The 26443-nt window shown below is 38.3% G+C and overlaps 1 protein-coding gene across 7 annotated transcripts; it reads left to right on the top strand.

Moving 5' to 3' along the window:
- Positions 1-97: 97 nt before the first annotated feature.
- Positions 98-26443, top strand: nsmfb (NMDA receptor synaptonuclear signaling and neuronal migration factor b). 7 transcript variants are annotated; one of them, XM_052557832.1, is made up of 16 exons: positions 98-173; positions 445-566; positions 6849-6910; positions 7171-7854; positions 7968-8040; positions 10875-10943; positions 16243-16295; positions 16779-16868; positions 17982-18109; positions 18257-18340; positions 18675-18708; positions 18858-18928; positions 19050-19129; positions 19578-19680; positions 22342-22417; positions 22910-26443. In XM_052557832.1, the coding sequence occupies exons 2-16, from the start codon at positions 496-498 to the stop codon at positions 23005-23007; spliced, it is 1776 nt and encodes a 591-aa protein (XP_052413792.1). In that variant the 5' UTR covers positions 98-173; positions 445-495; the 3' UTR covers positions 23008-26443. The 7 variants fall into 7 exon arrangements, with proteins under 7 accessions (XP_052413792.1, XP_052413796.1, XP_052413795.1 ...); XM_052557836.1 differs by having other exon boundaries at positions 136-173; positions 6854-6910; XM_052557835.1 differs by lacking the exon at positions 98-173 and adding an exon at positions 181-371 and having other exon boundaries at positions 6854-6910.

Below are 26443 nucleotides of genomic sequence, written 5' to 3'. Positions count from 1 at the left end.
AAATAAACACACTGTACCCGTAGTTCGTTTTTTTTTTTTTTTTTCACTTTTAAGCTGACGCCAAATGACAAGCTGAGCCACCTCTCCCTTATATGGCACTAGTTTCCGTAATGTCCACTGTCGTTTTATCTGGATTGGAAAACTGGGGAGAGGGAGAGAGCGAGCGAGCGTGAGTAAGTACGCTGCGCGTGAGCACACACATTCTGGCGTACTAGCAGCGCTCCCTTCTTCACATTGCTGTAGTAGCTCAAACTCTGCTCACTAAAGAACATCAACTTCACGTAGTAAAATTCAGCTGGATGTCGCGTTCCTAAACATGAGGAGCAAACGGAACATCTGACACAGACCCTTAGCAGCAGTTTGAATCAGGCGTAAGAGGAGGAGATAATATCTCCACTCTGTGCGTGACTTGTTTGTATTGTGCATTTCTTTCCTCCACTGCAGATGAGACGAGTGGAATGAGCTGCTTTTACACACTGGTGGTTTCACTGCAGCATGGGAACTGCCGTGTCCAAGAAGAAGAATTTAAGGAATGATGCGATTTCTTCTGTTGCCGCAAAAGTTAGGTGAGTCTCTGCAGCACGTCTCACCGAGAATCTTGTACTGATGATACACGAAACTATCTCATCTCATCACACCTCTTGTCATTGTTTCCTTGCAGTTGACGAATGTAAAACAAAGAAATAATTCTGTCAGTACTGTATCAGTGACAGTTCCTGAGGTCAAGGCTGTAATGGGGCTGATGACGACACTTTGTATACATAACTAGCTTGCTAGTAACTTTTTTTTTTTTTTTTTAATACGTTTTGACTTAAATTACTTATAAGGGCTTTTCAATGAAAATGAAATTATGGTGTTTTGTCGTGATAACACTATTCGGACTAGTTTGCTCAGAAAGAATCAAACATTTAGTTACTGTTGAGCGTGATACTGCAAACATATTTATTGGGCTTAAACAAAAAATATTTTTATTTTTTTTAAATTATTATTATTATTATTATTATTGTACTTCCAATATATACTTAAAATTCAGTATACCTACAGTTTTATTTTCATTGTTTTGGTTTTTGTTTGCTCATCAATCAATGCAAATATTCATAAGGCTGATTTTCCATGACACTGTTGTCACTCTCAGTCGTCATGATGTCACTAGATTAAGCCTACTTTAGTGAGACTGTTTGTTCTTTTTACTTGTCTGGTACATTTATGTACGTCATTTAGAGTTTTGTGAAGTGATTGGACCCAACCAACATGATTGTGAGCCTTTGAGAGGCTTCCTCACCGAGTCAATCAGGTAGTCACTTGTTCATTTGTCCACATGCTGTAAATGACCATTAACAACCTGCAGAATTCACCATGCCATCACTGCAGTTTTCTTGAATCAGCTGTCACCAAACGTCTCTCTGTAATTCATCTGTTTAGCGGGGGGATACTTAACAGGGTCAGACTTGGACGAGCAGCACTTTAGTATCATGCTTTGAACAGAGAAACATACTCGTTTCCAGTGAGTTTGATCATTTCCAGTGAGTTTCCTCCATGTCTCTGTTGCTTCAACCTAGTTGACTTTCTCAGATGGGCTACTATGTGTAGGATGCCCTTTACAGACAGTTTGGATACGGGCTGAACTGCACTACATAGGCCGTGTGGGAGCCAGATAGGGAAACCTGACAACAGCATTACTTGTGAGGTGTTCTTTATTTCCAGCTTTAGAGTGTAAAGGTTCAAATTTCTTCTGTGTCCAAAGACAAAGACTGAAAGTGGGAACCGTGCTAAAATGACAGCCCGATGCCAATTAGAGCTACGCAGTGTGAGGCTACAGATCTACAAGCTTCCCAGTTGTCTCACAGGCTGACATGTAAATGTCTAATTAAATCTTGAGACCACCTGCAGTTGTACTGGAGGGAGGCCCAGATTATACAAAAACTTGTGTGTTTATATGTGTGTGATGATGCTTAGGGTCAGACTGGGACACATGTTGTTTTTCTGTCTTTTTGCGAATGTTTTATGGAGTTATTGCATTCGAAAGCCAATAAATAAAATAACTATTACAAAGTTTATCATATATTTTTATTTTCTTTGATAAATTTAGTCAAGGATTTATAATTTAGAGCTTTGTGATTATTATTATTTTTTGTTACGGAGTCTCATTTTTGAATGTATTGAATGAGGTGTGCATTTGTGAGATGTTTGTGAGATGTTTAATTCCAGACTTAAGATTTTCTGTTAGGTCTAATATGTTACTCTATAGAAATCATGCACAACATTGACAGGTTGACTAACCAGTGAAACATACAGCACAAACTGTGATGGTCGGATTGATATGATAAGGTGTCTTATTAAAAGAAACCTTAGTCAATCTAACATTGAGATTTTTTTTGCAAGGCTTTCCACAGATGTTGAGGTTACCCCACGGCCGAAACTGCACCAAGTTTGGCAAACTTCCCCCACATCTTGCTTGTTATTAATGCCATCTGGAATAATGTGCTATATCTTCCTCTTCTAGATAATAATATCCTCCCTTCTCCTCTCGTTTTTTCAGCTTAGTTCCAATAAATGGCCTTTTTGTACTGCAGGGGCAGTTTTCAGTTCTAAAAGGTCTCGAACATTTGGAATGGATCAGCTGGGACATTTTGGTCGATTGCCATTTGGAGCTGAAATGTTTGCTAGTGCGACTAATTTAGAGACCTGCTCATTGAGTGTTAATGAATTTCTAATGCGGAGATTTTAAAAGCTGAATGCCAATGGCAGATGTTGAGCATTTTCAAAATGTATATGACTCACTGTTTAGTTCACACTACAAGCTTACATAAATTCTAGCTGTCAATGACAAAAACTCTTAGATGGCAGTGAGGACAGTGTGAGATGATGGTCTTAAAGAAATCAAATCATCAAAAATAACACAGTTTGTAAGCAAGTGAACGAGGAGGAGGACGCGAAAAAGCGAGAGAAAGGGGTCATGTCACACACGGGTGTTCTGGATAATGTGTGCTGAGCCACTCAAGAACAAACTGTACTTGCTTTTTACTAAATTAGTGTAGCACACCAAAGTGGTCTGCTGAATTCAGTGTCATCCAGGGCAAAAGCAGTCATTCCTGGATCTGAACAAAACAGCAGTGCAAGAACAGCTCCAGGGTTTGTTATCTCCACTCTCCATTACCCATGCTGCCTTTGTAAAGCCCTACACTTTCGATCTATATGCCAGTGTGTATTTGAGTCCACATTTGGGCATTTATTGTTTTTACATCTGCTCGTGTTTTCATGTTGTTCATCTGAGTCACTAGTTATCCGCCTCTTCTTCTGGACCACCACAGGCTTTCGTCCAGCAGTCTTGGTTAAAGCATCTGCTTTAGTTTGTTGGTTAAAATGCTTCTCTCTGAGTTCCCTTGGGATCTCCTCTCCCCCATTTTTGTCACATGGCTGAAAACATGAGAGATGCTCTCAGATGTACTTGCTACTACACCATCGGACAAACTGGCATGAGGCGAGGTGAGAGATTCTGGCATCTCATACTCTAGTGCTTCCCAATATTTATTATTCATATCTTAATTCTCTCCATCTGAGTAGCTTTGTTGTTTTTAATTGGTTCAGTTAAAAAAAAAAGAACAGTAAACTATCCTTGGTAATTGGTTGTGCTCCGCTCTTAGGCAGAAGGTATTAATGCAGAACAATTGGAGTTCAAAGAAGCGCAAATGAATTCCAGAGAATGGACAAGCACAGGCATTTTTAAGGTTCAGCTGTGAAGGTGTGGGATGTGGTATCGCTTTACCTGCTTTAATCCTTGTTAAAATAAATGAGGAAATGAGGGATGTTGTCTCCTCCTGGCTCATCTTTAGCACCATCAGTGCCTGTTTAACGTATGTAGATTTGATGTTTAATGTTAGTTGTGGGGCATCTCTTTTGTGCAGATTCATTGCAATTTCTTGTCATTTGAGCATTACATTAAAGGGTTACTTCACCCCAAAATGAACATTAAAAGCTTCATTCATATTCGGAACACAATTTTAGATATTTTGGATGAAAACCGGGGGGCTTGTGACTGTTCCATTGACTGCCAAGTAAACTGCACTGTCAAAGTCCAGAAAAGTAGGAAAGACATTGTCCGAATAGTCCATCTGCCATCAATGGTTCAATCAGAATTTTATAAACGACGAGAATACCTTTTGTATGCGAAAAAAACCCCCAAAATAACTACTTTATTCAACAATTTGTTTCCTCTTTGTCTCTCCGCATTATCGTAGCACTATTTTGGAGAACATCCACTGAACACAAACTATGTACGCTATTCTCTGTCAGCCGCGACACATGGATATGCTTCTTCCATGTATTTACACTTTTTGATTTAAATGAAAACTGACACAGAAGAGCATACGCAGTTTGAGTTCAGCAGATGTTCTCCAAAATGGCGCTATGTGTCATATAATAAAGTCATTAAGAAAATCATGTGTTTATTAAACCTGAAACCACATAGACAAATTTCATTACATCAAATACAAAAAAATAATGTTCTTTTTAGCAACATCATATGACCCTTTTAATGCAAGACCTGATTTTTAACAACACCAGCATTCAAAATTACATTTTGATAAAAATGTAAAAAATATTAAATTTTGGCACATTGCCCTCAGACACCCACTTCACTTATCTATTTCACATTCACAGCAGTTTTACGGAATTGCTCCCTCTCTGAGTTCCGCCCAGCAATCTCATTGAAAGTGATTTGTGTCCTAGCAGGGAACTTTTTTCCCAGTGGGCTTCTCCATCGTATTTCCTTCTCTGCTGCCAGTGACCCCATCCATCCACACATCTCCTCACTGACTAGATACCGAACGAGTCCATTTCAAGTTAAACAAGTCAGTAAAATCAAAACACAAATGTTGTGATCTCTCTTAGTTCTAGTTCACCCCTGACCCCTCGGCCTATCACATGTTAAAACACTTAGCTTGTATCTAGTCTTGGCAATGTGGAGTGAGACAGTGAGAAGAATGATGAGAAAGTGATTGGATGATTCCACTCTGCACCACTCTTCCCATCTGTTAGAAGAGTTTGTTGAGTGAGGAGAGAGAGGGATGCACATGCTGGCTACTGTTTAATTATTCAAAGTGTCGTTGCAGGAATGCATGGCAATTCCAACAACACAACCATCCCATTTCCCAGCATCTCTAGAGAAGTGCCGAGACGGCACAATTTGCCTGTAGTGTGCTGATTATAGGTTTGTGTGCTTGTGGAGGTGTTTGTCAGTTCACTGCGTTCATCTAGTTGCATTTGTGTAGCTTCCACATTTCTCAAGGGTGCAGGGATGGAGGTGAGTTTCAGTGTATTTATGCATGTTAGAATCTACATATTTAGTGAGCTTGTGTGGGAAGGCATCATTAGCTGGGAACTAAATGAAAGGCAAGGAGAGTGAAACAGGTTTGGTGCTATATTTCATTTGTACATGGTAGTTGGTTTACTCCCCCAGCATATGCGAGTAATTAGGCTACATTAGTTGTGTTCTCGCTGTGCCACACAGGAGGGAAATACTGTGTAAGTCTTTCCCATGGTTAAGAGGTGGAGTGATGCATTTGAAAATGGAATGTAGCAGCTCTTCGAATGCATTAATGATTTGTATAAATTATCTGGGTATGCTAATTATAAGGGCCATCAGGAGTTCAAATGCCTTCTTTCCATTTTTATTTTTATTTTATTTCAATGGACTTCAGAATTTTGGAAAGCATTTTTTTTTTTTCAAACATTGCATGAAGGTCATCCTGTTGGTAAAATTAGAGGAAAGTATGGCAAAGTAGCACAAATAGTTTCCAACCAATGTTTCTCTACTATGCTTCCTGAGTTATCTCTCCCTCTCTTTATATATCAACTCATAAGAGCAGGGGCCATGTTCTTGTGCCAGAGCAGCTGAGTGACCTCATACTGGAAGCCGGTTGTATCTAGATTTCATTCAGTGCTTTACATCTCATTGCTCAGACAAGTTATGGGATGTGAAGCAATTCTGCATTTTTCTGAAAGCATCTGCAGGTGTTGGGATCCCAGTTTAAATTAGAGCCACATCTTGTGACATTATCTGCTAATGTTTCTCATTTTCACTTGTGAGGTGTTTGGATATAGGGAATAGACTGAGTTAGACCTGTAGTGTTAAGTTTTATGAAAAGGAAAAACTGTATTTAGTATTGACTGCACATCTCACACAGTGTTCCGGTGAGTCGAATTATAAAGCGGACATTATACTTAAATGCAAAACCATAAATCACATCGGTGGCCAAGGGCAATATCTAAAATATCATTACAGTATCAAGTTAGTGGTCTGTAAATGTCTCTATGTACCACTTTAGGACAGAGAGTTCCACCAATATGGATATGAAATATGGAAGCTGTTTGCAATATTATCATGAAAAACGATATACGGTACTTGTTAAGACATGATGTATTGAATACTGTTTACAGGTCCAAGCTTTTGTTCCATTTCAAGTGGGAATACTATCTCAGCAGCCATTTATGAGCACGGTGCCTTTTAGTTTTTAAAAACTAACCATGCACACTGCATTTTCCTGGCACCAGTAAATTTAATGATTCAGAAAATATGAATCACTATCTGACCAGCTGAGATTTTAGGTTAAGTGGATTTTTCAGTAGCATTACTTCACACTTTCTGTAACTTTATAAAGACACAATTTGTTGTTTGCTTTGAGATCAAAAGAGCATTTGGACCTGTTAAAAGTGATTCATGATGTCAGACTTAACAACTAGATTCAGAATGACTACTGAGACCAAAAAGCAGTAGCATGTGAAAGTACATCAAGACAGAGAGCTATATCTCCATTCGTTGATTTGGTCTCCTGTTTGTCTCTTTGCAGAGCAGCTCGAGCATTTGGAGAGTACCTTTCTCACACGCACCCTGAGAACCGCAACGGATCAGGTTAGGTCCATTCCACCTCATGCCCTACCTTCATTTGTCCTGAAGTCTGTTTTTCTCCTCCTGTTTGCCTTGTGAAATGCTTGAATGTATTAGTACTTGCCATAAGAAATCATCATCCTTCAGTTTCAACATTAATATAATTTTAGTCCACTCACCCAGTCATCCTTTAATTGAACATTACAGGAGAGTTTTGAGTGGCACCTGTTGCTTTGCCGAGACAAGATGATGAAAAATCTGTTTATCTTGGTCTCTCGCTCCAGATCACTTGCTATCTGACACCTTCATTGGTCAAGACACAGACTCCCCAGACATCAGCCGACTGAACAACAATAACAGCCTCCAGCCATACTCCCAACACACTCTCATAGTCAAGCCCAGTCAAGAAGAGGTTCAGCCAGGCAGTCGGTCTGCACCCCTTCCTACCAGTTCCAAGCGTCATCTCTCCATAGAACGCAGCGTTTCTTCTGAGGATCAGAATCATCAAAGGTGTGTAGAGAGCTCTTTGAAGCCAGCACGTGTCTACACTATTACTAGGGAGCGAGATATGCTTGGAGGCCAGGGAAGCAAGGAGTGCCTGGAGCTAGAGGTGCTGAAAAGAACCACAGACCCGCCAAGAACCAATGCTCCCTGCAGTTTACGTGGCAGCCATCATCGAGGAAGCAACCACCGTGGAAACAACGGTTCTACCCACCAGCATCACTACAGCCATGCACCTCTGACGCAACCTTTGCAGAGCTCAGGGAGCGCCCATAATATCCGGGACTGGGGGTCGAGGCGGAGCAGGTCGAGGGAGGATTGCACGCCAGATTGTGTGGCCTGCATTCGGCCACACTGCCAGAGCCAGCGCTCTCTAGACCTTGAGACATCACCTCACAGTGGTGGCAAACAGCACAAGAAGCTGGAGAGGATGTACAGTGAGGACCGTGTGTCCTCTGAAGATCGAGGTAAGGAGAAGATCACCATCACTCAGTGGTGGATTATTGTTTAAATCATTGTGAGATTTACACCATACCTGTTACCTTTTCTTAGGCTTCCTTTGCTCTCTTTTTGTTTGCAGAGGATCACACGAACAGTTGGTTCCCTAAAGAGAACATGTTTAGCTTCCAGACTGCCACCACCACCATGCAAGCGTGAGTAAACGTGGGAATTCATTGCATCAAACCTTCTGCTTCCTCTTGAGTGGGATTGGTCTATGAAGCAGACTTGTAATTTAACTATCCTGACTCATGCATGTGGGAGGACAGGAGGTATTCTATTTCTCTCTCTTTCTTTCTTTCTTTCTTTCTTACTCTGGCTTTTGTTTCTTCCACTTTTCTCCCTTTCTTTTTATTTCAATGTTTGTTCCTTTTAATATTCTCTTTTCATTTATGTTCCCTTTCCTCTTTATCATTGCCTCATTCTCATTACCTCTTTCTTTGCCTTTTTCTCTTTCTTCCCCTTCTTTTTTCACTTCGTCTTTCTTTTTCTTTGTCTCTTCATCTTTCTTTCTACATTTCCATTTCTGTTTCCTTCCTCTTGCTCTCTACTTTCTTTGTTTACTTCCTTTTCCTCTTTATTTTATCCTTTATTATTCCATTTCCTCATCTCTTCCTCTTTTTTTCCTTTCCAGTTCTTTTTTCCCTTTTTTCTCTTTGCCTTCTGCATTATATTTTCCAATTCTACTCTTCCCTTTCTTCTTTTTCCTCCCCTTCATGTTTCACTTTGTCTTTCCACTTTTTTCTGTTCTTTCAGTTCCTTTCCTTTCCCATGTCCCCTCCTCTTCCTCTTTACCTTCTTCGTTCTCTTACTTTCCTCTGTTCCTTCCTGTTTCCCATCTTCCTTCTTTTTCTTTTTTGAGTGATTTCAGGCTTCATTATTCTCAGTGCACAGATGCTCTCGCTCAGCCTGACTGCTTAATTATCACCTGTCGGGCAGAAGTCTTAATCACAGAGCCCACTGGCTGAGACCCCCCCACTGGGGTGCAGTCCACCTCCCTCCAGCCGACATGGTTGTTGTCTCCCCCTCAACCTCACTGTGCCCTCCCACCTCATCATCTGGTGTCAGTTCTCTTTGGCGTTCCTCTCCCACTTTATCCCTCTTTCTGTCTATGAATACTTTGCTATCTCTGCAGCTACTTAATTCACTTTCTCTTCTGACTTATTCATTCCCCTTTTTGCTGGGTGTAATTGACACTTTCACTTCAGAGTCCTTTCAATTTGTGTGAAATGTCACTGTTTTCTCCTGTGGTCGGATGTAGAGCAGCCACTTTTTGTGATAATTGACTGTAATAGGTAGTAAAGCGCTGGGTGATCCTTTCATAAGACCCGATCCAGTGTTTATATTTGAAAATACTCTGTATTACCTTACCTTTTTTGCTTGCTTTTCATGTTTTCTTGTGATGGTTAAAGCACCTGCTCTCTCTCTCCTCTTTTTATCTTCTTTATTATGCATTTTTCCTTGGCTTCAAAGAATATCGTGAGTATACCTTACTCATCATTAGCCCACTGTTTTAAAAACTCAACATATCACTCCATCCCCACCCTCTGCTCCTCTGTGCTGCCTCCTCTCCTGTCCTGTGTTAACTCTCACTCCACCAGCATTAGACAGAGTGTTTGAAGTTATGAAGGAACTCTGTCTCACACAGCACAAATACTGCTTACAATACACCAACACCAACTGTGAGTCACTCAGACCGGTGTCACTAATCACATCAACCGACTGCGATTGACTGGCTTGCTCTCCATTGTAAACATCCTAACTGTGACTGATCTGGAATGTTCTTCATAGCCAACCCTGAATGCCACATAAATGGCACTAAAAGCTCACATGAGACTCAATTCCTGTTGAAAAGCATTTTTTCTAGTAAAAATAAAAGGAGAGGAATCAGACAGCATTATGTTGATGCTTTAGCTCAAGTACAGGTGAACTTGAATAGCATACTAGCATACTACGTTTCTCTCATTTATTGTAAATATTGTATATTTGAAAGAAATACAAAATAACACCATCACATAAAACCTTTTCCTGCATGCTGGTAAGTTGCCAAAAATTATACTGTAGTGTTTAAATCACCTGGAGCACGCAAATTAAAATAAAATAAATGTTTAATTACATAATATAATACAATTTTGAAGTTTTGATACTGAATAAACAAATCAAAATCTCCATTTGCAATGCTGTCTTAAACTGTGTCTTACAAACAAGGTGTAAGAGAGCAGAAAAATGTATCTACATACATTTAGGAATAGTCTTCCTGTCGGGAGTCTGCCTACGATTTCCTAAAATAAGATCTAGGTAGACGGTTGACTAGATTTTGGAGCAGAGCTTGTGTTTTGACTATAATGAAAGGTATATTTAAAAAAAAAAAACTGGTAGACTGACTCTGGAATATGGTGATTGTTGCCTTCACTGTGTTGAATATTGCACATGAAATATATAAATATAGCTTGAATGTAACCCAGAAAAGTCACTCATCTCAAGATTTACACGCAGTGTTCCAAGACCATCGCCAGTCTGTCAAGGCTCTGGGGGATTTCAGGATGCAGTCACATCTACATGCAATTACATGCACACACACACACAGTCTAAACATAGCTTCTGGGCTGTCATTAACCTCACCTGCTGAGGACAGGGGTTTGATTTAACATCAGCTGTTAGTAATGATGGCTGTACTTTCCATCAACCTGTGAAAAACAATAGATGCACAGCAGATATGAGAACCACTCCCACAAAGATGTTACAGATTTCTGTGAATTTATCTATCCTCTGTGCTGGTTGGTGACTGAGTGTCTGTTACACTTGACTTCACTGTGGTCGTAGTGTTTAGTGTGTGTACGTGCCTGTAGTGTCCTGTTAGCCTGTGGGTGGTGACTACCTGTTATGGTTTGAACCTTCCTAGCCACTCTAGATTTTGTTCCCCTTGCACTGCTCCCTGTGCACACACACCTACTCCCACAGCCTGTAACACTGTGACCGGTCCCAGCAGGGCCTTCCGTGGAATTGCAGAGAGAAAGAGGAGGAAAAGAGAGCAAGAGGCCACCGCATTGATGGAAAGGTACTGTCTAATGCCCTGTGTCACAGCCCTTTCCTCAAAACACACATGTAGAATGAGACCGTGGAGAGGTGGAGTTCGTGTTTTGTGTTGTCCTGTGTTAGTGTAGATTTATGGTGTGTGTTGCTCCTCACTCCTATCCTGCACACTACACTTGAGGATCTGCTTTTAGTTCGTGGCACACTTCCCTGTGAAGTCGTGATGGTAGGCTTACCAAGCAGAACGCCAGCAGCAGTTTATTGATCGAAACCCTGAGATTTCTACAGAAGCTGGTTTCCTCTTCAGAGTAAACAATAAAGGTGGTTAATGTGAGATAAAGTTTAAGGTATGAAGTAAAGTCACAATTGTTAGATATACACTTCCATTCAGAATGTTAGTGTCAGTGGGATTTTATATGATCATTTTGAAGAAATTCATATTTTAACAAAACCTTAAAATAACTTTCCATTCATCAGTGGATCCTGGGAAATAATGTGTTGCAGCTTCCATAAAATATTAAGCAATGATTTTTCAGCAGTAAAAAAGATTCTTGAGGTCAGCATACTATTTTTGCAGGATCATGTGACAGTGAAGATTAGAGGAAAGATTGCTGATCACGGGATTAAATTACACATTAAAATAGATTCAAATGAAATTAATCATAATATTTCGCAATGTTACTGTTTTACTGTATTTTTGATCAACTAAATGCAGCTTTGGTCTGTTTAAGAGAATTATTTCAATTACATTTAACATTCTGAGCCCAAACTTGTGAATGTTTACTCTGAAGCAGAAACCAGCTTCTTTAGATTTAGACTAAGGGGTCAGTGGAGAAAAAAAATATATATATATATTCTTAACATTTCTAACTGATTTTTTCTAACTTTCTGACAAATTGTTCATTTCTTTAATGTGTTATCAAGAAACAAACTTTTTTATATACTGTACTGGCTAGGCTTATTGTCTGGGTCAGAGGTGACACATTTAATTTTGTATTACAGTGGGTGTTTATTTATTCGTTTATTTTAACAGAACCATTGATATTTCTGACCTCTAAACCTAACCCTCATACAAATGTATGTTTATTAAGCCATTTTGTGGCCATTAAGTGATCTCAGGTTTTTACTGAGTTTAAATGAAGGTTAAAACCTTGACCCACACACACACACACACACACAAAGCATTTGTTTATATATGCGTGTGTGTGTGTGTGTCTGTCTGTGTTTGGCTGCTTGGATCAATAGGCCAATCGAATACCCAAAGATGCAGTGTCTGGAGTGTGTTAGTCAATACGCTGACAACTGAACACTTTCAGAGTTTCACTTATCGGTCTAGTGTCACGCAGCACACTAATGTCATGATCGCCATGAATAACTCAACAGCAAATCTCATTACGCCAGGATGAATTGGCTTACATATTTTAAAAAACACTTGTTCACCTGTAAATCCTAATTGGTCTGCTGGCAGATCATCAAAACTTCTTCCAACATGATTCTGAATTTCTAAAGAGAATGTTTAGTGCTCTGAATGAAAATAGAAAGAACAGATCTGATACAAAGGTTTAACAGAGTTCTGCTCCCTTGTGGTAATTCAGTGTGTTCTGCAGAACAAAAAACCTGGTAAGAGCAGTAGCTTTTAGAGATCCCATGACACTGCTGAACAGAATTACTGCAGATGCCTGTCTCTGTCCTCTGACTGTAAGAGGGCTGCATTCATTATGATTACAAAACAACTGCACATGAAAGGATATGTTCACTCAAAAAAGAAAATTGTGCCATAATTTACTCGCTTTTATGTCTTTCAAAACTTGTATGAGTGTCTTTCTTCTGCCAAACACATAAATGCTATTTTATAATGTTAAATAATGATAATAATAGTAATGTGTTGGTCCTTGGTTTACATGCAATTACGTTGAATCCCAATTCATTTATTTCCATATGACTTGTGTGCTGTTTTAATAGCTTTATAAACCACTTTGTGTGACAAACATACCAACATTTAAGTTGATTTATTTACTAATAATCTTCCTCTCCAGTGAGTTGTTAACTTGCTTCAACAGTGAATTACTGAGTCAGTAAGTTAACTGCACAGTTGGATTGGACCTGTCCGGTTAGTGAACAAATCATTTTAGTTTAGTGAGTAGCATTAGATGATTCAACTGAATGAATCATTCACAAATCAGATAGCTGTACTTCTCCTGAAAGCACACAAGAGAGGTAGAGCATATGTCAAGATATTCATTGAATAAAGCCCTGGAATAAAGTGAACAAGTCATTTTGACTACTTTTCAGATATTTTTTATGGTGACTTGGGAGCTTGATAGTTCTCATTCACTTTAGTTATTTTGAAGTGGCCAGATTTTTTCTAAAAAGCAGTATCTACAGGTCTGTTACCTGAGCATGGAACTAATAATAAAATAATTCTAATTTTTGAGTGAACTATCTCTTAAAGCTCATAGTATTTTGGATTATGCCGAGTTTCTTTTCCTAGCTAATGGAAAAAGTGGAACATACACTAGATCTTCTGAGGAGTTGTTTAAGTGGTTGTGCTGCTTAAAAAATATGTGGTATTTTATTCTTTGCATAAAAAGGAACAGATATATATATCTATATCTCTCAGTGTGAGGATCAACATGTCACACTCTGGTGATCTGACTGGTCACTCTATTTTCAGCCTGCTCACAAATGAGGATTAAGATCATTCGAGCGATTAATTAAAAATGGCCTGCTAAAAAGACATAGTTCTCTTGATATGCACTTCTATTTTTGAAACTTGATGATGATCTGCACTCCTTCCTTGTCAGCCGGCACATTGACTTTGACAGCAGTTTAGAAGCATGTCAGCATGACGGACATCCGGAGAAAAGCAGTTCTGACAACTATACAGACGCATTGTCACCGTGCTCTTTGTAACCATCTCAAATATAACGGCGATATTAAAAAAAGCCTGCTTCTCTTTTGTAAAATGTTCACGTCGGTGGATTTGATTAGAGGCTCATAGCAGCACATCTACAGTACATACTATAAAAAATGTCCTCTGCTATGCATCACTGTACTGCAGGAATATTAGTTTTCACACAGTATTTTTAGCTTAGGCAACAGTGCTGCATTCTAATATTGTGGTGTTGTGCAACTGCATTATGCCTGCAGAAAAAATGCTAACGGTAATATATTGACTGTGGGAAATGTGACACTATAGCCATCAGTTTTGGATTCTGCGTTTTGTAAAAGCCATTGCCTCATAATTTCATCCCTAGCCCAGCTCTCATTAATTTTAAAGGCTCTGAATTCACTGTGTGAACTGCTCTATTATTTGTTGGCAAATGAAGAAAGACCACCTACCTCTCCACAGCACTCTCTCCTACTATACTACATTACAGTGTAACCATGGTGACATGATGCATGGAGAACAAGTGTTGAGTGCTAACGAAAGGAGAGAGGCTGTCAGTTGAAAGAGTGGGTCAACTCAACTTGCTTTCATTCTCTGATGAGGATGTTTGTAGTGGACAGTTTTCTGTGAGTGATTTTCTGGCATTTCTAGTTTGAAACTGCAGTAATGAGTACATAAAGTGAAATTATTTTTTGTACTTTCTGCAGAATTATACAAATAGTTTGCCAGTTTTACTGTGATAACTATGCTTTAGCAGCAGTGAAACACCTACCTATAAGTAAAATTTTAATTTAATTCACCCAGTAATTAAAATTACCCCATTATTTACTCACCCTCAAAACCCTCAAGGTGTATACGACTTTCTTCTTTAAGACAAATACAATCGAAACTACATTTAGAAATATCCTGGCTCTTCCAAGCTTTATAATGGAGGTGAATGGGGTTTAAGGAGAGTGGCGTTTTAGGACATAGACAAACGCAGAGGAGAAAGCAAAACGAAACTCTGGTCACAAATTAAATATACAAAAAGAGATGATTTTGATATAAATCAAGAGGAAACTCTTTCAAGAGGTTCTTTCTTTGCTGTAAACAAAACTTAGTTCTTGCAAGATTAGCATATTAATATAATATTTTATTTATATTATAAAGTTTGCAGTTTTTTTGGGCTTCAAAATCTTGAACCCCATTCATTGCTATTGGAAGAGCCAAGACATGTTTTAATATAACTCTATTTGAAGAAAGTTAAATACACCTGGCTTGAGGGTGAGTAAATCATGGGGTAATTTTCATTTTTGGGTGAACTATCTCTTTAAGGTTCAAATTCGTTTTCAATGTTTCTCTGGCTATTAAGAGTGTTTATACTGATATTCATCTACATAGATATAACTTCACACAAAATCAAATGTTTTTGGTTACCAGTGCAAGTAAAAAAAAAAATCCTTTATCCTATATTTATTTTAAGTATACAGTAGTATTTGAGAGAGCCTGTGCTTTTAAAAGGACGTCCTTGCTGGTGGCGACCTGTCTTATGTAGAATAAACAGGAGTCATTTCTCATGTAATTTCTCATGTTTGTTCATTATTCAAAATTGAGTACATATTCAAAAATACTTCTATAATCCAATATACTTGAAAAATATTAAATTCAGATTCAAAAATAAATCTGTTTTCCATCATGTTAATTTGAAATCTGCATGAAACAGATGTGATGTACATCTGGCTTCTAGAACAAGATGTAATGTTTGTCCACTAGTAATTGATTGGTTTTTTGGATCATTGTTGTTTGCTAATTGTTGCATTCTCATGTGCGTGACAAGTTGGTGGAAGAAAGAAATTACTGCCCCTGTTTCACACCAGTGAATATTTCATCAGAGAAGGGTAGCAATGTAATTGTGAGGAGGAGAGGAAGTTATTTTGATTCAAATTTACGAGAGCGTATGGTTTAAAAAAAATGATGTGCACTGATAAATCATTTATAATAAACACTGCAATATTCCATAGTAAATGAGAATTGTCAATTTGCATTTCATGGTGACTTCAAGCTAATAGCTCAGACAGTGTGCTGGTAATGAAACAGTAATGAAAATATCTGAAAATACAGAAGCACAGATGAGTAAAGGTTATGTTTCTGAAGCCTGAAGCAGTGTCAAACGGGGACAAACTGTTTATTTATGTCAGTTTATTACAGAGGAACTGTGAGGACTGGAGATTTGTATGGACTGCACTGAGCTTGTTGTATAACTTCAAACACTCATCCCCGTCCATAATCAGCCATGCTAATGCTACCATGTATAAATGGATTGTTTGACAGCATATTTAACATTTCCATTTTTGTTTCCTCTTCCTCCATCTCCCATTTTTCTTGTGCTTTTCCCTTCTTGTCTTATACCTTTTTTCCAATCCACTGTGCTTCTCCAAATCCTTTTCTATCCCAGAAACTTCCGGAAACACCTGAGGATGGTGGGCAGCAGGAGAGTGAAGGCCCAGAGTGAGTTGTTTGCAGATGTCTGTGTGTGTGTTTGAGTGAGTGAGTGATTGAGTATGTTAATACTTATGTATGGCTTTATGTATGTTATCATAACGTTTGTCTGATTTCATCTGTATATTTGTGCAATTCTTTGTAAATATGCAAACATGCCATTGCTTGATAATAATTCATGGTGTCAGATGAATTATTTTCAGGCATTACAGATGCTTCAGGCATATGGTAAAAAGGATGAAAACAAAACCATTTGGTACGCTTGTCTGATGTACAACTAGCGATGCGATTTAGTTTCTGAATAATTTGCCTCCCCTCTTATCAATAACAGTGTACAGCTACAGTATATTTTAGAGCTAGACAGCCCAAAACGAAGAAATCCTCAAACATATCAACCTCAGAAAAGAGCCTAGAGTGAGTGTGTGTGTGTGTGTGTGTGTGTCTGTTAAAAAGCAGTGTGTGTGATGCTCTCCTCCTCCGCTTTGTTATTAGCATTTGCTGATCGCAATGCGAAGAGTTTCAGCCGGTCCTGGAGTGACCCCACACCTGTCAAGCCTGACTCTCTCCATGACTCCAGAGACAGTGAGTCCACACACATACACAGACATGATTTCTCGTTTTCTGATTTCAGTACATGCACAAGGTTGGCCACTCATGCAAAACACTCATACATTGGTTAATCTTACAATGCCTTTTAAGATCATATCTCTGCCTTGTTTAAACATAACATAGACAGATTCAGTGGTTTCTATCTTTATCCATTGAAGTAAAAAATGTTAGACTGAGCTGTCTTAAAAGTACAAGCGGTATTATCACGATTGTATTTTAAAATATTCTACCTTTTGAAATGTTTGGTAATTTATTTTATTTCTTTGTCTGTCTCTTTTGCTTATGCTCACCAATGCTGGATTTATTTGATCCAAAATACAGTAAAATTCTAATATTGATAAATATTATTGCAATTTAAAGTAACTGTTTACTATTTAAATACATTTTTAAATGTAATTTATTTCCATAATGATGCCATTACTCAAGTGTCAGTGTCACATGAACCTTCAGAAATCATTCTAATATGCCGATTTGGTCATCAAAAAACATTTATTATTATTATTATTATTATTATTATTATTGTGCAGTTTAATATTTTTTTTTAATATAAATCTTCTGTAACATCTTGTGTCTTTTACTGTCACTTTTAATAAATTTAATTCACACTTACTGAATAAAACCCCAAACGTTGTTTTTTTATTATTATTATTATATTAATATTAAATTAATATTTATTCAGTATTTTTTTTTTATTAGTGCAACGCAATTTATAATGGTGGAATTTAATTTCCTTAAAAAAAATGTAAAACAAAATCTGAATATGATAATTTCTTTAAAAGCTTCATAAGATTTGCACATTTTGCAATTCATCACACATCAGCACCTGTGCGTATGTGTATGTGTAAAATGTTTGTTAGCATGGATGTACTCTGCTGTCTATATGTGTGCTTTTCTATATCGCAAAACGTGTTGTTGTGTTAGATCTTCTCATAAACAAGCGGTTATGAAAGGCAGAAAGGTTATGTTAGGTCGACTAACCTCTCAGTCGCGAGCCACAGAATGCTTGTTGATAGGACCTGTCATCTCATTGGTTGTTTATGTGCTTGCGTTGTGTTTCTGTGTATTTGCATACACCCTCTTCCCCAGGTGGAGACCTCCAGGCATCGTCTGGCAATCTAGATGAAGAAGACTGCGATGATGTCGACTGGGAGGAAGAGAGAGAGTCGGAAAGAGCAGCTTGTGAGGGCGATGACTTCATCCCACCCAAAATCATGGTACATGCATCTTTCAACCACATTGACACGAGCCAACTGCCTTTCTATGAACTCATCGCCAGATCCTCATTACATGAAGCGCAGCTGTTTGATCATCGATAGGCTCATTAATAAGAGTGTGTATTATTCATCCTTGTTTTTGAACAGCTAATTTCATCAAAAGTCCCAAAGGCTGAATACGTTCCCAACATCATCCGTCGGGACGACCCCTCCATAATCCCCATTCTCTATGTGAGTATAATTTAATGATGCAGTCATACATGGGATCAAAGAGAATCAAAGTTTGATTATCCAGTATAAAGCCCCTTGTGTTAAGCACAGCTAATGATGTCCACCAGTCAGCTCGCGCATGCAAGTTTTAGTAGTGTAAATCATCGTTGTTTGAATTTGCTGCTATGTAATGCTGGGCTTGAGATGTAGTGCTTATATTATGCTTAACTTATATAAAAACAAAAAAGCCACATAATATTTACCAACTAATAATTCATGTTGCAGATTTATGCAGGTGTTTTATATGTATATATACACACGAGACATTAATTCTTGCCCTGTTTTCTGCCCACAGGATCATGAGCATGCCACCTTTGATGATATACTAGGTACGTGTTAATTGGCCAAATGTTATTTTTTTTTCTCCTGCTGTTTGTTTACTATGAAAAAGCTGGGCTGTAATTTCAACTGATTCCCTTGCTGCCTCTCTCTCTCCACTTCTCTGCTATCTGTCTTCTCTCATCTCTCTGCTCTTCAGAGGAGATTGAAAAGAAACTCACCGCCTACAGAAAAGGCTGCAAAATCTGGAACATGCTCATCTTCTGTCAGGTTGGGGAAAAAAAATATGTGTGCGATTATTTGCATATCTCGCTTTTTCACAAGTCTGCATGTGGAGTATTTATGTACATGTTATTTTGCACTGTGTAAATGGGCTCTCTGTATTCTCCAGGGAGGTCCGGGTCATCTCTACCTACTGAAGAACAAAGTGGCCACATTTGCTAAAGTAGAGAAGGAGGAGGACATGATACAGTGAGTGCTCACCTTCACAAAACAAAGTGCAGCCTATTATATCTGCTTGTGTTGAGTTTGGTTGGATCATAATGTGCATTTGAAAATGTATACAGTCATTCAACCATCTTTCCAGATTTGTAATGATAATCCTTAAAGTATGCCTTGGCTTTCCATAATATATACATGTGTGTGTGTGTGTATATGTATATATATATATATAAATAATTAAAAATTATATATAATTTATAAAAAATTGAATAATGGTTTTGTTATTCATGTTGCAAAGAGGACAGCATTAAGACAATCTTTATTTACTGCTACATAAAACTGATAAATAACCTATATAGAGTACCTAAAGATGGCATTCGGTTTCCCTTCAAAGAATAAATATTTTATGTCAATTCATAAGCCTTACAATATAGAAAACTGTGTAGCCTTTGTAATCATCCTGAGCTTTTGTGTGCAGGTTCTGGAAGAGACTTGGCAGATTCATGAGTTTATTAAATCCCAAGCATAACCTCATCCACATTATGGGCTGCTATGTGCTCGGCAATGCGAACGGAGAAAAGGTAGATAATCCCATCTGCTCAGCACCCTGCGTGTTTCAACCCTCATACCGTAGGCTTTTTGTCATAAAGACAAGACAGGAAATGATCAAGACAGGCTTTCAGTGTATATAGAGAGAGACTATGTACGTAGTTTGTATTTACAGCCATAGCCTTTATGTTAATAGTCATTTATGGATTTTAGCACACTTGCAGAGGAGACATTACTGTACAGCCTCATATTTCATGCTGTGGCAGGTGTGTGCATGAGAAATGATGTGATGGCAGGAGATGAGTGTGCCAGACTGACAAGCAACTGCTCTGTCACTGACAGATAGACAGTCTGTCACCCCGCCCCCGCACTTCTCTGCCGCATATACTCTCACACACACACACACACTCTAACATGTACACACACGCAGTCTCTCAGCGGCACATGCTGACAGTAGCCTCTGGCCACTACAGCTCTGGACATGTATTCAGCTGTGCCAATCTGGATATGGCCTTGTAACTTATAGGTAATTGTGAAGTTATATCTCACAATTCAGACTTTTTTCTCACAGTTCTGAGTATTGCGAGAATTGTGAGATGTTAACTTGCAATTGCGGAAAAACTCACAATACTGAGAAGAAAAGTAAATAATTTTGAGATGGAAAAAGTCGCAATTATATGTATTTTTTGTTCTTCTGTGAAGGTTAAAAAAACAGCAACGGTGACATGTAAGGTTTGGATTGTGAGAAATTAACTCATTTGTGAACATTGGAATTGTACAAAAAAAGTCAGTATTCAGAGTTTATATCTATATGCAAAGTATTCTTAGATGTAAGTCACAGATATTTTCAAGCAGAGTTAATATTCTGCAGCAGCATAATGCTGAACATTGACACCACAGTGGTATGACAGACACTTTGTAAACAAATTTGGATGCAGTCTCTTGATTGAAGTGCACACAGTCCCTGATTGAAGTACACATGACCATGCACAAAACTAGAGTCTCTTAGAATTTCTGTCACATGAACATTTCATCCAGGCAGTTTATGAAGACAGACCTAAAGAGAAAAAATAACTAAAGGGAAAGGTAAAGGGAAAAAAGGAAACTTAGAGGCTTTTTCCACTACATTTAGCAATTTTCCCCTATGGTCCACTCAGCACTGCCCTGCAACGTCTGAAGAGAAGAGAAAGAGCTTGAGCGAACTTGCTATTTATAGAGTCTGACCAGGTGCAACGAGGAGCCCAACAGCTCTATGCCTCCTTTTTGTATTTAAGAGAATATTCCTGCATAAATTGAAATGCTATCATAATTTACTCACCCTTATGTCATTACAAGCCTGTATTAAATTTAAATATTGAATGCATTTCCATGCAATAACAATAATTCATAAATGATACAAAAGCATCATCAACAGGCCAAGTGAGTCTGTAAACCAATCATTCAGACTGGTTTTATGACCTGAATCCAATTCGTTTAAAAGATCCACTTCAAAAAAGTGATTTATTTATTCATTTATTTATTTCTCGGTGTGCGCTTTGGTGGTTGTGTTAGCATCAGATAACCGTAATACACTGTCTCTTTGATTTGTTTTCTATTAGCTGTGCTAAGTCAGCAGCAGCTGGCCATATGTCTTGTGTGTTATATACCAGAAAGCTAATAAGGTTGTAACGACTGCCTGAGTACATGTCATTTTATACTGAATAAAGGGAAGAGACTAATTTGAGCCAGTTCCTCATGAGTCCTGCTTTTGCTGTTGTTAATTTGATTTCAGCTGCTAATATGCTGTTAATTATTACGATTTTCACAGTTGTGTCATATGTGTGTATCACGATGAAAGAGGAAAGATGAAATGGCCTGAAGAGCCAGAGACCCCTTGCTTCACTACAATGGAAAGAGATTGATTAGCTGAGCGTGGATTCATGAGGCTTTCTGTGGCTTCTGTGATCGATTAGAGAGGTGGAGAATAGCTTCTAGGAAAGATGCCCAGATGAGAGATGATACTGACAGCGACCAGAGAAACAGAAGTCGAAGGACTGGGAGGGGATAGCAGGAGGCAATTAATGCACTCTGACAGGCTTTGTCCTGATATGAAGGATTCTCATTGACACTCTGGCGGAGGTCAATCACAGAACCACAGAACACTCAGTTTAATGCTCCACAGGTCGCCCTGTTCAGCTTCCTCTGGTTTATGATGCACATTCATCACTGTATGGCTCCTATTAGCAGTCGATCAGAGTGAAAAAAGAGTTTGCTTAGCTGGAAATGGTTACAGCTTTTTATAGCCGTTATAGACTGATTTTGAAATGTACAGACAAATAAATTAGTTTAAACAATTATTGATATTATTAAATACTTGGTATTGTTATTATTGCTTTATATACACAATAATAATAACTTGTATTATTATTTATAATATCAAATGTTGTGTGTATTTAATCAAATAAAATAATCAAATAATTTTGCGAATATCTCATTTGCATTTATAGCATGATGTTATGTATCAAATATGTGGTAGTGGTTTATATATTTATCAACCCCTCTGCTATCTTGATATTGGTATTAATTAGTGAAAAGCTGTTAATATATCTTCAATATCTGTTTTTAATTGGAAATATTGTAAGTAATGCTGATGGTCTTTTGCCAGTTTGAACTGTGAAAAGTAGTGAAACGTCAAAACTTTCTCTCGTCCTCAGCTTTTTCAAAACGTCAAGAGACTGATGAAACCTCATGCCGTTGAGTTTAAGTCTCCTCTGGAACTGTCAGCTCAGGGTGAGTGTACTGCACACACATACACTAACACACACTCTACAGACGTGACTAATCTGACACACATACAGTAAACAAATGGAACATGCATTTCAACAAACGTGCATGTGCCACGTGAACTCTGACCCCAACTCTCATCCATTCCACGGCTATTGATTTGACAGTAATTATTCTCCAATTAAAACCACATTATCTTCCCCCACTGTTTCTGTCTCTCTATTGGACCCAGAAGGAGGCACTCTTGCCCCCCTCCCTCCTCTTCCATCTCCTTTTCTCCCCTATGGACTCACAGCTTGATTCACACTGTTGAGGATAATTACCACTGTTTTAAATAGAGAACTGTATTTAAAACTCCCACAAATGCCTATAAAGGCCTCCTAATGTAGATCTATTTCACTCAGTGGATGGTACGGTACATGTTTGACATGCTGCCTGTTATTTTATGGTCAGATATTTTCAGGAGAACTAAAAATGTTGTGCTCTCTCCACACTCAGGTAAGGAGATGATCGAGATGTACTTCGATTTCCGCCTCTATCGCTTGTGGAAGAGCCGCCAGCACTCCAAACTTCTCGACTACGATGACCTTTTGTGACATTGAGTCGTTGGTTAAAGCAGCCCAAGAGGCAGGTAGCTTTCTTTAGGGCCCACGTGGCAATGCTCCCTCCGGAGAGAGCCTGGGCGGAAAAGCCCTGAGGTTGAAGGATGGAGGATGAGGATGAGGATGGCTGACATTGAGAAGACGTTCCAATTCACCGCCCTCAGATGAAACGAGGGGAAGCAGCCTTTACTGTTAGGTGCTGTGTCTTCACCCCATCCATTTGAGCTTTCAGCTTGAAAGAGAAACATTCGGTAGATCTCCGCAGGTCTTGAATTTTAACCTGCGAGAGGTTTAGAAAATAACATTCAGCTTCTTTGAGATTTAAAAAAAGCTGTGTTAAGGAGGAGGATAAATAAGGACAGATTTGTTTTTAGTACTTTTTTGAGTAGCTGTTTTTGTGGTTAACTAGCAGGGACAGTGAAACAAGGCCATTTAACAGTGAAAAACGCCTTGAGGTTATTGTGCAGGATAAACTGTGGAACTGTTGTATGTACATATTCACTCAAACTCTGTAAAAAAAAACTGTAATTTATCTTTCAGCATAATATTGCACTGTTTTAGTTGTTAAAGTATGCGTGTTTAAGGAATCATTAGAGGGAATTTAACTCAGGTTTCGTTTCGTTTAACTGGCCTCCCTCTGTAATGTACCATCTTTAGATAGAGAGAGAGCGCGAGAGAGAGAAGAGGAAAGCGAAACTTTTTTAAGTAGAAAACTGTTCAGTCTGAATGATTGAGTTACCTAAGTGGTGTTGAAATGACACTCACACCTTATATCTGTGTCAGGAACTTTGTGTGTTTAGATGGTTTAGATTTCAATAGACTCGTGTACTGTATGTGTGACTTTAAGTCGTTTGTAGACAGAGCTCATTGTAGATCAGCAGATTCTATCCTTTAGCTTCAAAACTTTTCACAACTTTCTAGTGTCTTAAAGAAAAAACTACATTGAATAAGATTTTAAAATTGATTCATTTTGACAGTAATATAGACAACGTGTCACACTTGTGAATTTTCTCCTACTGTATGTTTGTCATATGTGTCTGTAAGTATTTGATGTGATGTCGAGCTCTGTTTTGTGGTGTTTTCTTTGTAGGTGGAGGTAGTCAAAGGTCAAAGTGCAATTGTATCTGCAATATCTGTTACTGTGATCCTGTTTTGAATATCAAGATTAGGTTTTTTTTTTAGGTAGTACACAGGATAGAACATTTAGTCTTTAAAGTGCTTCTCTTTAGAGGAAAATGTTCACGAATCACTCTTAGTTGGTGCGTGGGTGTTTTTTGGATGCACCAAACAGATAAAACAGTAGATAGTTGTAGTCTTTAATCATCACGAGTGGATGTCCAAGAGCAAAACAGCAGCAGCTGGTGCAAAAGACAGTCCAAAGCATTTCACAAAAAGCTGCCAGATAGAAAAAGTGCAATGTGGTTAGTCTTTCTTAGGTAATAATACAAAAATGAGAATGCATTGCAATATTCAATTGAAGCAAAAGGAAAAAGATCCCTAATGTTGCTATATTTAGAGCATAAAACACTAGTTGAAAATGAGAGCATGTGAAGAATCACGCATATATCCATATCTGTTTGTGAGTGTGTTTTATCTTTAGAGATGCAGGCAGGGGCACTGAGATGTGAAGGATGCATCTGTGTTTGCCTTGTACATCTCTTTTCATCTCTGACCACTCATGCAGACGCCCTGAAAATCAAATAAAGCACAAAATCTCTGTATCTGTAGGGCCATCAGGGAACGAGTGTGTTCTGATTAGATCAAATCAAAATGCTTCTTTACTGTTCAGATGATTGCATGTCTCGATATGGCTTTATATTTTGCTATCCAAGCTCATTTAAGCTCATGTAATAATTTCTGCGCTGTTTCTACCAAAGTCGTTGTATGCTAGAATGCTAAAATGATTTTAAAATTGCTAGGTATGAATATGATCTATGGGTGTAATAGAACATAGCATTAGATTGCTTGTGTGTTGTCACTGATCGAGCCAATGGCACATGAGAACCATAAGGACTCAGCAAGAGCTCTGAGGATCATGGAGCCATCTGGATTGGCGGAAAGTTCACTGGCACGTCAGGTGTGAAGACCCCCCCACTCTTGCAATAAGATGTTAAGTGTATGCCGTATGGCCTCGTGCTGAGTGTGTCATGCATCAGAAAGTTATCTCATATATTCATTGTTATGCGTCATGTTTTGGGAAATGAAAGGAGAGTTGGTGAAAAACATGCATGAGTGTCTCGTTCTTAACTAACCCATCCTTGTGCATCTCTACTCTAGCAATAGACATTGTAAAATGAGCTGCTTTGTTTCTAGGACACACTTGTCTGCTTCTAAAGTGCTGCTGTTTGAATACCTTTGTATGCTGTTTATGTATCCGGCAGCATCTGTTTTACTTCTACCATGGCCACTGGCTTTGCAGCACTATGGAGAGAGACATATGTGATGTCATTGAGCTTTAGGCAATAATATTTAAAGGCTTCAGGCAGTTTCTCCCTGTTGACTACAAATTATTCATGAACTCGATATGAAGCAGTTAAGATAATGATTATTGTGATGCTAATTCAGACATAATAATTGGTCAACTTTAAGATCAATAAGGCACTGATATGCATGACAGTTAAGTTCCCTTTGAAGTTTGTAAAGCAAACCTGAATTCCTGAGATGTTATTAAAGAGAATTTGAGAAACATCGACAGAATGTTCAAATGGTTCTGGTTTGGTTTTGATGTTTTACCTGCTTGGGAATAGAAAATGCCTCCGGGAGCCTGATAATTACAACGATATATCATTTATTTTTTATGTCGGGACTGTTACACATCTTTTAAAAACAGAATATTTAGGTTGATGTTGTACTATTCTTGTCCTGTGTCTCTAAGCTGGCGTCCTGCTGTTTGAGATGGAGTGGTTGATTAGATGAAATGCTGAATGATTGATAGCATCATGATTAGACTCCTCGGCTCATGGTGATCTTAAGAGAAATGTTTTTGCACACTTGCAGTGTGTCTTTTAATTCCTGCAAAGCCTAACGGGTGAAACGAATCACTTTTAAACATTGTCAGTAGCAATGATAATACTTAAAATAGCATATATTAGAATATCTAGAAAGTCTTGAAGAGTGATAGTAAACATGTATGTTTTTCATAGTCTGGCTACATTGCCAAATACATGACATTTTAGTGATTAGTTCAATTAAATGGTTAATATATCTTAAGCGAATTAGCTCATCTTGTCAATTTGCTACTTTGAAGGACCGAGCATAAGCTCCTAGTTTCTATCTCTTTAGCTCCGTGTTCACAGTATTTACTATGAGACGTTGTATTCAGGAAGGTAGTTTGCTGTACTACTGTTTGTTTATCCTTGTACACAGCAGTGAACACTGGAAATGTTTCCTAACATGTTTTACAGTAAAATTGACCCAGTTTTAAGTGGAA

The sequence above is a fragment of the Carassius gibelio genome, chromosome B5, assembly GCF_023724105.1.
Source record: "Carassius gibelio isolate Cgi1373 ecotype wild population from Czech Republic chromosome B5, carGib1.2-hapl.c, whole genome shotgun sequence".
In the NCBI taxonomy this organism is placed as follows: Eukaryota; Metazoa; Chordata; class Actinopteri; order Cypriniformes; family Cyprinidae; genus Carassius; species Carassius gibelio.
Note: the sequence above shows the minus strand (reverse complement) of the source record. Positions and strands in the feature narration are given on the sequence as shown.